This window comes from Eurosta solidaginis, chromosome 4 (genome assembly GCF_040869045.1).
Source record: "Eurosta solidaginis isolate ZX-2024a chromosome 4, ASM4086904v1, whole genome shotgun sequence".
Lineage (NCBI taxonomy): Eukaryota > Metazoa > Arthropoda > Insecta > Diptera > Tephritidae > Eurosta > Eurosta solidaginis.
Genome location: NC_090322.1, coordinates 176857874 through 176870113, shown reverse-complemented (window position 1 = coordinate 176870113; position 12240 = coordinate 176857874). Strand labels below are relative to the sequence as shown.

The following is a 12240-nucleotide window of genomic DNA, read 5'->3' as shown; positions in this document are numbered from 1 at the left end:
ATTGAGAGAAATCTTCGTTTTCGAGGAGCTCGAAAAATAACTGGTGCGATTAGTAAAATTGCGCATGCCGAACAGCGTGAGTGCAGGTAAATTCAGACGCTGGCTTATAGTACAAGGTGTGTTTAAGCTGTGGAAGAACCCTTCTCCACATTGTTAGAAAGGTGTGGAAATTAATAACCAGATACTCTAATCCATAACTAGTTCCTTTGCCCCTCCATTTCGAAGTGTGGAGTGGGAATATTCCACCTAAAAAATAACAAAGAACTGCGCTTCTTATACCTACCGATTTTGGTATACCAATTAAATCAAGTTAAATACCCACTCAGCATTTAGATGATTCCCACTCAGCATTTAGATGATTAAGTTTTGAAATTCCCTACATATAAATACAATTTGATTACTCCTTCTGACTAAATAATAAGTTATCATACAATTGAACAAAAGAAATAATCAAATATGAATACTTTTGATGATCAAAAACTGAAAAGCAAATTTCGATAACTTTTTGGAATAATTTTTGAAGCCCTTTGATGATTAAATTTTAATATTTCATAAAAACCAACAAAAAGAATAATCAAATATGCTTACCTTTGATGATCAAAAACTGAATATAGTTTTCAATCACATTTTGGAATCATATTTGAATCAAATGTGTTTACTTTAGGTGGTAAAAAATTTATAATCAATTTTCATTCAGCTTTCTGGATATTTTATGAATATATCTGTTGACTGAATAATGAATTTTATACTTGTTGAAATTTTACTTTTCATTCAAAAAAAATTTTTTTTTTCACATACACATATTTTTTCAATCATGAAGCTAAGAAAAATATATAAAAATTTTATTATTTAGGCAAAAGATATTCTTCAAGACAAAAGTAATGTAATGCTGCTCGTGAACGAAGATTTCCCCAACCATTTCTCCCCTTCAGTTTCCCAGAAAATACATAATGATTGGTCAATGCATAGGTTGTGAGCTATTTGAACCCCAGGTAAGTGAAACTATCTTGACATACCTGAATACGGCTTCAACATCCCGTATCGTATCCGTATTTTAAGATGAAGACGATAATGCTGATGTTGGATGTTGTAGTCGCAGGTGTATATCGGTCAAGTTTGTTTTCGAGTTAGCTGTGGTTCGAATAGCTCACTTTCGCATGCTTTCTTCCCCTGATGAAATGAGATTATTATGTAGTATCCTATCTTGAATGAGATATGAAGAATAAATGCATTATAATAGCATTCAAAAATGATTCAAAAATCTCAACCAAAACTATTGAAATATATTCACGTATGTGATCAGAAAATGACTGTGAAAAGCAGTCAAATAAAACTATTAAAGGTCAATTTTACAATGATATCAAATATGAATAAAAAGCGTTTCGAAATACATATATGTAATACTCCTATATTGCTACAAAAGGCTAGGTACATTCCCAAAAATCAATTGTATGATAACTTATTATTTAGTCAGAAGGAGTAATCAAATTGTATTTATATGTAGGGAATTTCAAAACTTAATCATCTAAATGCTGAGTGGGAATGAATAAACATTTAATAATTTCTTTTTATATATAAATTTGCTTGTTTTTTTTTTATTGTTTTTTGAGGAGTTCAACTTACAGCACAAATTCTATTATTTTTTTTTTCTTTTGGAATATAAAAATATGACAATTTCGTGTAACAATCATTGCTGTAAAATACATTATCGCATGTGCTACTCACTACAAACAAACATTAATTAAATATACATACAATAAAACAAATATTAACTTTAACAAAATTCCATATTGCAATTGAATTCCGAACAATTTTGGAATGCTTTGTAAGCCCTTACATGTAGCACTGTCTTCATTGTGAGATTTTTCACTACTCTTCAAAATTTCAATCGCCTGCACCTTTCATCGTCAGCTCCTTCCCGTTTGTTAATACCAATTTTATTTGCTAACAAGCTTGAAGTAAAGTGGAATTCAGTACCAAGTAGTGTTATTCCATCAGCTGATTGCTCCCTCTTCATAGTTTCCAAGCAACACCTAAGTACAACAAGATGTCAGTTAATCGAAATTAATGCTTGAAACACAATGCCGAGCGACGACAATATACGCCGCGTCGGGCGATGGCATTTTTCAAATTACGCCCAGACATTTCGTCTACTTAAAACACAATGCCGGGCGAAATTGACGCTGTTTATTCGGAGTGGCCATTATTTAGAAATAAAGATGAAAACAATTAAAACTTTTTTAATTCTCTGCTTTAGCACTTGACTGCTAAAACACCCCCAAAATGTTAAGAAATTAACAAAACAAAACAAAAATGTTAAGAAATTAAATCAAAAATAAAAAAAAAAAATTTGTTTTTGGATATTATGTTTTCTTTTTTTATACTTAAAAAATTGAACAGCAGCAACCCTTGGCATGTTTGTCGTCATCGCCCGGCGGCGACGATAGAAATAAATCTATCGTCGCAGAATGACGTCGCGTAAATTTTGCTCTTGGCGTTCATTGTGTTCACCTTCATGTAATTATGGGGATTCTATTTTTGACAAGGCGATGTTAGTCGCTTTTATTTCGCGGCGTCAGGGCATTGTGTTTCAAGCTTAATGCAAATTTTCTTTTGACCTGACATTCTTCTGCACGGCAAATTGGGTTGAAATCGTTTTGCCATCACCTTGAATGGAGTCATGATTCAATCACAAGAGTTTTGCTCGACAGTCAAAATTTTTTACAATTGCGGTCATCTTGCTCCCAAGTTGAACTGACATCCCCTGACTATGTTACTTCTTGGCAAGTTTGTTTAAAAAAGTAGTTAAAGGCGAAATCTTGGTATAAAAATATGTTTCAGCAACACATATCTATTTGATGTTGTAATTTTTATTTATTCTTGAAAAAAAATAATTGTTTTCATCACATGAAACTTGGTAAGTTTAGACAAAAATTTAATAATGAAGCAATATACAGGAATTATTCTTGATTTTGCAGGTCTTAAGCATTAGGAAATATCCCCTACTGCTGTTTAATTGTGAATTCGATTGCTTATTTTGAGGTATGACAAGAAATTATAAAACATAAATTTAAAATTTATTCGTGACCATTTTTCAGAATAAGCAAAAATAAACCATTGTGATGGTGAGTGACCGGCACACATTTAAAGTAGTTCACTTTTAGTAGCCCGTTTAAATTAGTTGAAAGCACACACATATACATACATACATACACACATTTACATATATGTGCCGCTTCCCAGGTGGATGAAGTGCCTGACAGTCTGAAATGCGAATGCGCCGATTCTTTTTTTTTTGATGACAGTAAATTTTTCGTCTTGTTCTCATTTACTGCAAGACCCACTTGTTCACCTCTATATCTAATCCAGTGAAGACAGAACTCACGGCGCGTTTGTTAAGGCGAATAATATCAATATCATCAGCATACGCCAGTAATTATGTGCTCTTATAATTAATAGATTGTGCCATCACGGATTAGTTCTGCTGCTATAATTATCTTCTCCAATATTAGGTTGAACAAATCTCATGAAAGGGAGGCTTATCTGAAGCCTCATTGAGTTTTGAGTGGATCGAAGAGGGCCTTCCAAATCGTCACCGAGCTGGTAGAACTGCTCAAGGGCATCTGGCAGAGCCTTATTTACTTTGCAGGGATCTTAATTTCAGACATAGCAGCATACAAACAACTTCTTTTCGCGCTGTAGAAGGCTGCTTTGAAGTCGATAAAAAGGTGGTGAGTGTCGATTCTCTTATCGTGAGATTCTCCAGGATCTGGCACATCATGAAAATCTGGTCGAAAATAGATTTACTAATACCAAATAGTTCACTGCCTATGGGCTTCAGTCTTTCGCATATAAACCTAAATAAATGTAGAATGTTGTTTTAGGAAATAATTGAGTTTAAATAACTGCTTAAGCATTTGAAACAAATAAACCGCGTTTAATATATATATTGGGGCTTTAATATCATCATCTTTCGGATATACATAAGCCTTAGCTTTCCGAACTTTGTTATTGATTTAGTAAATATGAAATGCCGAAAGCAATCTGTACTTTGTGTAGAAGAACCTGGACCCAAGAGGGGTTTAAAATTTTGCATGTCCCCAAGAATGAGTTAAAAAGAATGTACTGGCCGAATCGTGCGCAGAGCTCCTAAGCGAGTCTTCGAAAATTTGTATCCTATATTTTAGTTCGGCTAATTATTTATTAGGAGCAAAAGCCGAATCAAATTAGCAAGCGACGCGTTACCTATGTATGTGGAATTACTCGAAGACTCTCTTCAGAGTATCGATATAGGAACCCAAACAGAGTAAAACGTCGAAAATCGGAGGCGGCGTTTACCGGCGGGGTATACTTATCTCTAATATCTTCAGATCATTAGGGGATTGTTTTAATAATTATTTCGAAACTATTACGGAATGATTTCGGGATTATTATCGGATCATTTTGGAATTGTTTTCGGGATATACTTTTGCCTATTTCGGGCCCAAATCTGGACTATTTTGGCATAATTTAGGGATAATTTTTGAACTATTTCGAGACTGATTCGGGATTGTTTTAGGAATCCTATAATTGTATTATAACATATAATAAAATTGTGAATGGATAATTATTTAACACACAATATATTGTGACGAATATTAGCAACACTAAGCCATACTTTCATTTCTAATAAAAGCTTGGTTTCCTCGAAAGCGGTGCCGCTATTTACCGGCCGTTGCATAGCGGTAGAGCATGTTGTCAAAATTGTTACAGTGTAAAAGTAATTATGTGTAAACTAAGAAGACGGTGAAGTTCACCGTAACGTAATATAGCGGCAGGGCATAAATATTACGGCCGTCATGACGGTAGGAACTCGTTCATCACCGTTTTTTGCCACCGCTATTGTCAAAGCGGTGAACATTTTGTAAAATATTTATAAAATAAACAATATTTTTGAATTTAAAGTTTTTGAACATGTTTTATTTTTGTATGTGCAGTTAAAAAATAATAGGAAAAATTAAAAAAAAGGAAAAATGTAAAATAAAATTGGGTGGATCATCTGCCGTAAGTGTTCGTAGTTTCCAACAAAGCGGTGCCGCTGAAAACGGTGATTATACCGGGCGTTCTTTAGCGGTCGTAATAAAGCGGCGCCGCTTTCCGATGAAAACAAGCGTTAAGCCGATACTAAGCAGTCACTTGTGTCTACATAAACAAATCAATCATTATGTCTACACATATGTACATACAAGAAGCGGAGAGATATGTACAAAGCCATGCATATATCTGAGATGCTCACAAAAGTATGCAATCATCGGTCGAAGTATCACTCACATATACACGCGCATATGAGAAGCTATAAACGTGCATCTGTAGTTTGTAGCTGGTGAATTTATAGCTGGTAAACAAGTAGTAAATTCTAGAAGGAGAAACGCTTAGCAGTATGCCGACGAGGAAACCGAATAGTATAAAAGTGAAGTACTTTCAAGTAGTCTAATAAATACCGACCATTTTTGTATTATTAAATATTGGAGTTATTTTTTCAACAGGTTAGTGATTCGAACGTTAGCAGAATATTTGGAATAAGCGGAATTTCACTAAATTCGTTACAATATATTTCAGTTAAAATAACCAAGTTGTAGCAAATATTTTAATATTCACTTATACCTAATTAACTATATCAAAGTGAAATTCAAATTAAAATGTTAATGAAAATATTTATAATAAAATCATTCTTTCCATTGAAACTGTTTATGAATATTTGGAGGTTTGTTCATTTTCTCTCGAATGAATGAAGCGAATTTTCTCCAAGTCGCATTCCTAGCACCTGTGAAAATCTTGTCTTGCTTACCGGTGCACTTAACGGACAATATGAGTATACAAGAATTATGTTTTGTAAGAAATTAATACAAAATACATATACAAAGTTTGAAAAGCTTGAATTTGCACCTGTTTATTGCAAAGATTCGCAGTCCCCGCGAAAGTATCTGTATGGTAGAGTAATACGTATACACATATGTACTTATCTATTTCGTCTGTGCGTGTTAGCATATACTGTAAAAAGCAATTATTGATAACTATTAACATACTACCTTTCATACTAGTCTACTACCATTCCTACCATTACGGGAAAAAATTATTCCCCTTTTTCCTTCTTACAGAAATGCAACCCGGAGTGATTTTAGAATTTGGGAGTGTCAAAGCTCTGCTGTCAGTTAGAGAACAAATGTTATGTTTTGAAATTTTATTTTGGGCTGAACCTCATTGTTTGGATTTTTCTAATTTTGATTTGCTCCTTTTCCTTAACATTGTTTAAAAAGTTTTAGTAAGCACTTCCAAAGAGAGCTGTAACTTTTTCTGACTAGTTATAAATATGTTTCAGTGCAGTGATGTTGCATTAGAAGCGAATATCTTCCCAAAATTTCATTTTGTGTTGGTAATATCAGCAAAATTTAAATGGTGTTGAATCTTTTTAAGCACCTGACTAGCAATAAACCTCACAGTGAAGACTTGATATTTTTTATCATTTCGGCACTATACTAAAAATTACGTAGTACATTAAACAAATAAGACAGTAATTAAAAAGTGTTATAAATTATGATTTAGAACATATACTTAGTAAATAGTTTTAATAGTTTTGAGGTAAGTGATAACTGAACATAACACATAATGGGAGCCCGCATTGCGTTATAGGGGAATAGAAAAAAACTAAAAAATTAAATAATTTATAAATTTATATCGAACCTTAACGTTAAAGTGTAACCAAAAAAAATGTGATTATACAGGAGATTTGTATTTATTTTTTAACAGCAGAGCGGATTTTTTTTAATGAATCTTAATGTATCGACATTTTGTTTTAGCTTGACATTATGGTTTTGGGGAGTGTTATCGAGGTTGATGGTCCTTTGCCGAATAGAGATCCGGTAGGTTCCTGTAACAAGCACCATTAAGGTACAAACTCGAGCATCTCGCGAACGATTTAATTTGACCACAGCAAACCTTCATTCTAGGCCATCCCACTCCACCCCTAGCTCCATAATTCCGTTATTTGTTTTAATGTAGTCCGAGTAGTGATTTTTGCAGTTACACCTTTTCTGGTGTCACACTGTCTCGTTTCTGATACCCTTTCTTAATAGCCCCGACTTTACTTTATACAGTAGAGTTTGCTGACGATCCGTACTCGGCACCCAATAGTGGTAAACAGTTTTCAAAAGATCATACTGTCGACAGTTGAGTGGCATATCAATTGCAATTTGTTTAACCAAAGTAAACAAACATTGAAATAACCTTGCAAAATTGAGAGAGCAAACATTGACAATTAAAAAGCGAGGCGGAGATGTATACAGATGGGCAGCTCGGATAGCGGCGTAAGCGTGGAGTCTCTTTTTGCTTTCATTCTCAACAAGGATTTAAGTTTTTGTAACAGGCGTGACGACTATACTTTGATGCAGTTGGTGAGCAGGTTACGGACCTCATTTTTATCTTGGGAGACTCATTTCCCCTGGAGCCCATTTTTCCAGTGTTTGGAGGCGGATGGAATGCGTTACATTTTAATTTAACAACTACTCGGACAGGTGCAAAACTGGGGTCGGTTGGCATCCAGCTGCTTTTCAATAAAGATAATGGGGCGGGGTTCGGTGGCATTCCAAGAAATTGCCAGGCGCATATGTATCTTAGCCCGAGTGAGTACGTGTAGAGCAGAGATATAAGACACTCCCACAAAGGTGAGTAAATAAGTGGTATGTTTAGTCGTATATAGTCGTAGTATGATATAAAAGTCAGCAATCAAGATGAGTCAGAAAACGATCTGAATCCATAGGATTCGAAGTCTTATTCGATTAATTTATCTGACTAAATTTAGCCTGAATTAGTAATGATGGAGAATATCGGAATGGATCTTTTAAGCTTTGTGAGATAGCGCAATTGAAGAATAAACAACTACCGACAAAGAACTAAAATTCTTTTTTTTTCATTGGCTACACAAAAATTGAGATTAGGATTCGATTAAATGCACATATACCAAAACTTGTATACACACATAAATATATACATATGTGACCCGGCGTATGAAAAGGTGGCTTATGACTCAAAAAAAAACAGCTGTTAACAGCTGTTTCTCGTAATTTCTTTTTTGAGTCGTAAGCCACCTTTTCATAGGCCGGGTCACATATATTTAATATTTGTATATATTAAATTAACAAATAAATAAAATAATTATATGTTTATATAGCATATACTACGTATGTGTATTACTTATGTATGGACCAATGTACAACCCTGCAAATATCGCAGTTTCTCCAAACCAATTCAAAGTAACAAAGCGACGTCATGACATCAGATTTAAGCTGTAGTTACCCACGAATGTACGTAGAAAAAATGTGGCAGCTGACACGACCTATCTTATGAATGTACAATGTAAATGAAAACTCACCGACGTTCAACGGACGTACGTACGTAGCCCGGAACGTAGAAATCAAAACAATTTTGATTTTTTTCGTAAGAAAAGGCCCGACGAGAGGGATAGGGAGAGGGGGGGGGGGGGGGAGGGGTCTGAGGGTTCATTTACCCCGGCCCAGGCTTTGGAGGGGCCCAGGAATTTCAAAATGCTATCCAAGCTTTTTGCTTACAGAAAAAAACAAACCACACCTTTAATCACCTTTCGTAGATAGCAATCATTTTAAATGACAACAAATTTTATAAATCTCTTAACGGGTCTGCATCCCGCATAAGGCGTTGTTGGTTTTTGGCGTCGGCTTTGTAGCATAATTTTGAATTCGTTTTCTGTTGCAGCGGAAAAATTCGGTATGATGCAAATTCTTATACAGCGATATATGTACATGTATGCATGTATACGCTTAAATATATGTACATGTATGTATATACAAAAAAATGGTAATTTTGATTTTGAGAATTTGTTCATTTTAGTATGGGGGCCCGGATTTTCTCTCGGCGGCCCTGCGTAAGAACATGCCAACTGATCGCTCTCTCACTAGACAGAGTTGCCTAGTAAACTTTTGTGCGCTAATTTTTGACCGTTTGCAGTTTTATGCAAAAACACCAAATTAAAGTTTGATAAATTGTGAAAATAATTCGAAATAATTATGTAGAAGTGCAGATTATAAATATGTAATCTATTTATACTTATTTAATATTAATTCCAGCCTTTTACAACATCAAAAATTAAAATAGAAAAAGTTGATGTTTCCATATGCATGCATTCAAACAGGTCAATGGCCACATTTTTTTCGTTGCCATTACGGGCATAAATTTCGTTCAAATTTGTGTACGTACGGCATATGTATACGTACGTTACACACGTCGGTGGGTAACTACGGCTTTATGCAATCGGTTTTGACGTATTAACGTATGAGCACCAATAGCGCATCGTGCAAGATACGGGTAAAATAAGATCGTGGAGGATAACTTAAAAGTACTCCAATACAACATAAATTAATCACATCCTCCACGATATTTTGCAGGGATATTGTACATATATATATATATATATATATATATATATATATATATATGTGTGTGTGTGTGTGTGGGTGTGTGTGCGATAATTGATTGTTGTAGAAAGCTAACCCAGTGGACCAAGCTTGATTAATTTGCGAGACTCGCAAAATCCTCAGAAGTGAGCTCATATGTGAACAAAAGAAGATAGAAACTTTATTTTTATCGCAAAAAACCCGTAAACAAGTTGTATTGCAGTTGAAAAAGTATCAAATGAGATATTTTATCCGACTACGCAGAAGTATCAAAAAAACCTAACAAAAATATTGCTTCAGACTCGCTAGCTTTATTTGTTGCGACTATCGTAAACAATACTTTCACTGCCACAAAATTAACGACATACGAATCATATTGCTATCGTTTTTTGATGCGTTTGCGAGAGTTTTATCCGGTTGAATAACGTAAAACGCTCAAATGGGGTATCATTTGTGAGCATTTGGTCCGCTGGGAAGTGTCAACCTAAACTAAATATTGCAACTTATTGATTCATGTGTACGTTCTACATACAAAAGTATTAAATAAGATTTAGCGAAGTGAACAGTTTGTCAAGTTCTTGTACACTTCAATTCCTTTTGCTATGTGTTATGATATACTTGTGTGTGTGTGTATGTGTGTAAGTATTAAAATATTTATTTTAAGCTTTGCTTTTCCACAATGGCTCTTTATCACTTCTCCTAAGTGTGCGGCTGCTGTTAAGCTGCAGCTTTTCTTACTTAACTAAGCTTTGCTTTTATTCTTTTTGGTTGATGCAGCAAATCATAATTTTGACTTTGGTTTAGCGTTGCGTGCGAAATAAACTTCTGGATCCTTGTGTGGTTGTTGAATTTCACGATAATTATTAACTATTTTTTTGCTTTCGTCTTTTGGGCATGATTGTAAATTGCGAAATACCTGTACCTGTGTAAGGAGAAAGCAAAATGGTTAGCATAAAAGTACTAGAAGTAGCCGATCTTATTCTACTCGATCATAGGTTGGCATGCCTATTAACTTTTTTAAACTTATCTTACAATTTGCTGGGCCGAAGTTCCTATACGGACTCCGAAAACATATGCATTTTTGCTGAACAGCTTTTCGTTACAAAAAATACTCAGTTTTCAAGACACTGGCGAAATCGACCTCTTTTGAAATTAAATGGGGTTACATGCCACGTGTCCCCGATATGGTCGCCCAGCCTAAAGGTTACTCACTGGAACAAAATACAGGTCTGCCAAAATACTGCCCTCTGAACCGCTACGGGCTGTCTTCTTATGTCCCCATAACACCATCTTCACAATGAGGCGAGAGTACTCCCATTTAGGGAGACAAATAAAATGCTAACCAAGCAATTTCTGTTTACTACCCAGAAACCTAGGCCCTACCGCCCTCCCACACCCTAGATCCATGAGGAGTTCGGGGTCGCGAATAGGTGAGGTTGACAATTGGGTTTGGAGAAGCTATATATTGCGCTGGCAACCTGAAAGGGTTGCACTACACAACCCTTGAATATTTTTCTGGGCCATTTTTGAGGTTACCTGCCTGTATTTAAATCTGGGTTCTTCGTTTTTGTAGGCAATCACACTGCACATTAGAACACGGTGATCGCCAATAATTTGCTAATTAAATGGCTCTTAAGCACCTCGACGTTGTTGACTTTCCCGCAACAAAGCTCGGCCTCTCTTCTTTAGACTAATTGGCAACGCCAAATTATACTCCACTACAGACAGGTGACGAGAGGAATATTTTTTGAACAGTTCATCACCCATTCTACTCCTATACTCGTCGCTAGCTTTACGGGAAAGTATATAAACCTCCCGACGAATTCTTCTCTAAAACAAATCCGGTTGGCATCTTAGCTGATGACAATAACGTGCTTGATTGTGCACAGTATATATGTTTATAACATGATTTTTGAACGTCGGAAGAGAACTTCAACACTGAAGTGTCTACTCATAAAAAAACACTTGTCGACTCACCACAAAATCAATTTTTTCAGATCTTTACACGAGCCAGAAAAAAAGGTGCCACCCCTAAATCCCAAAGCATCCGATGTATTGGACAATTGGTTTGGAGACAGTCCAGTTTCTGTCGTTGTGCAATCTTAGTACCATTTTTCTTTCACATCAGTGTACACTAGCAATTGCACGCTCTTGTAATAGATGAGCAATTTGCTTTTGTGGCTTAGTTTAAATTATGGTATCGGAATAAAACTTCGTTTTGTCTCGACTCGATGAGGTTGTTGTTGTTGTAGCAGTGCTTCGCCGCATCCCACTTCTGTACGTGATAAAGGAATAAAGGCAGATCACTTTATTACTATCAAAGGTCCCTTTGAAATCGGAAAATGGAGATCCTCTTTTCAATGGTCTTGGCCAGCTTATTATAAAAACTAGATCGAGAGCTCACTTACCGGTGTGGGTAAACTTTGGTCCACCGTAAAGTCCCTATCGAATCCGACTAAGCACAAAGACAAAGTTTCCATCACCTTTGGCGACAAAGTGCTGTCGGATGCGAAAAAATGCGCGAGCGCTTTCTGCCGACAATATATAAAGCATTCTACGGTCGACAAAGATAGACGGAGGGCCAACAGACACGCACATAAACACAAATTCAGCGCGTTACCAATCACCATCACCGCTAAAGAGGTTGAGGACGCCATTGGTCGCGCTAAACCATCAAAAGCAGTGAGCCCAGACGGCATAGCCATGCCGATGCTGAAAAGCCTAGGGAAAGAGGGTTTCAAATATTTAGCGCATGTCTTCAACCTGTCTCTTTCCA

At 35.7% G+C, this 12240-nt stretch overlaps 1 protein-coding gene across 4 annotated transcripts in view; it reads right to left on the bottom strand.

Moving 5' to 3' along the window:
- Positions 1–2186: 2186 nt before the first annotated feature.
- The window catches only part of CAH3 (Carbonic anhydrase 3), a 107022-nt gene continuing 96968 nt past the window's right edge, over positions 2187–12240 (bottom strand). For all 4 annotated transcript variants that reach the window (XM_067783951.1, XM_067783954.1, XM_067783952.1 and 1 more), the window contains exon 4: positions 2187–10386. In XM_067783951.1, the coding sequence (XP_067640052.1) occupies positions 10246–10386 (141 nt within the window). In that variant the 3' untranslated portion in view covers positions 2187–10245. The remainder of the gene's footprint in view (positions 10387–12240) is intronic.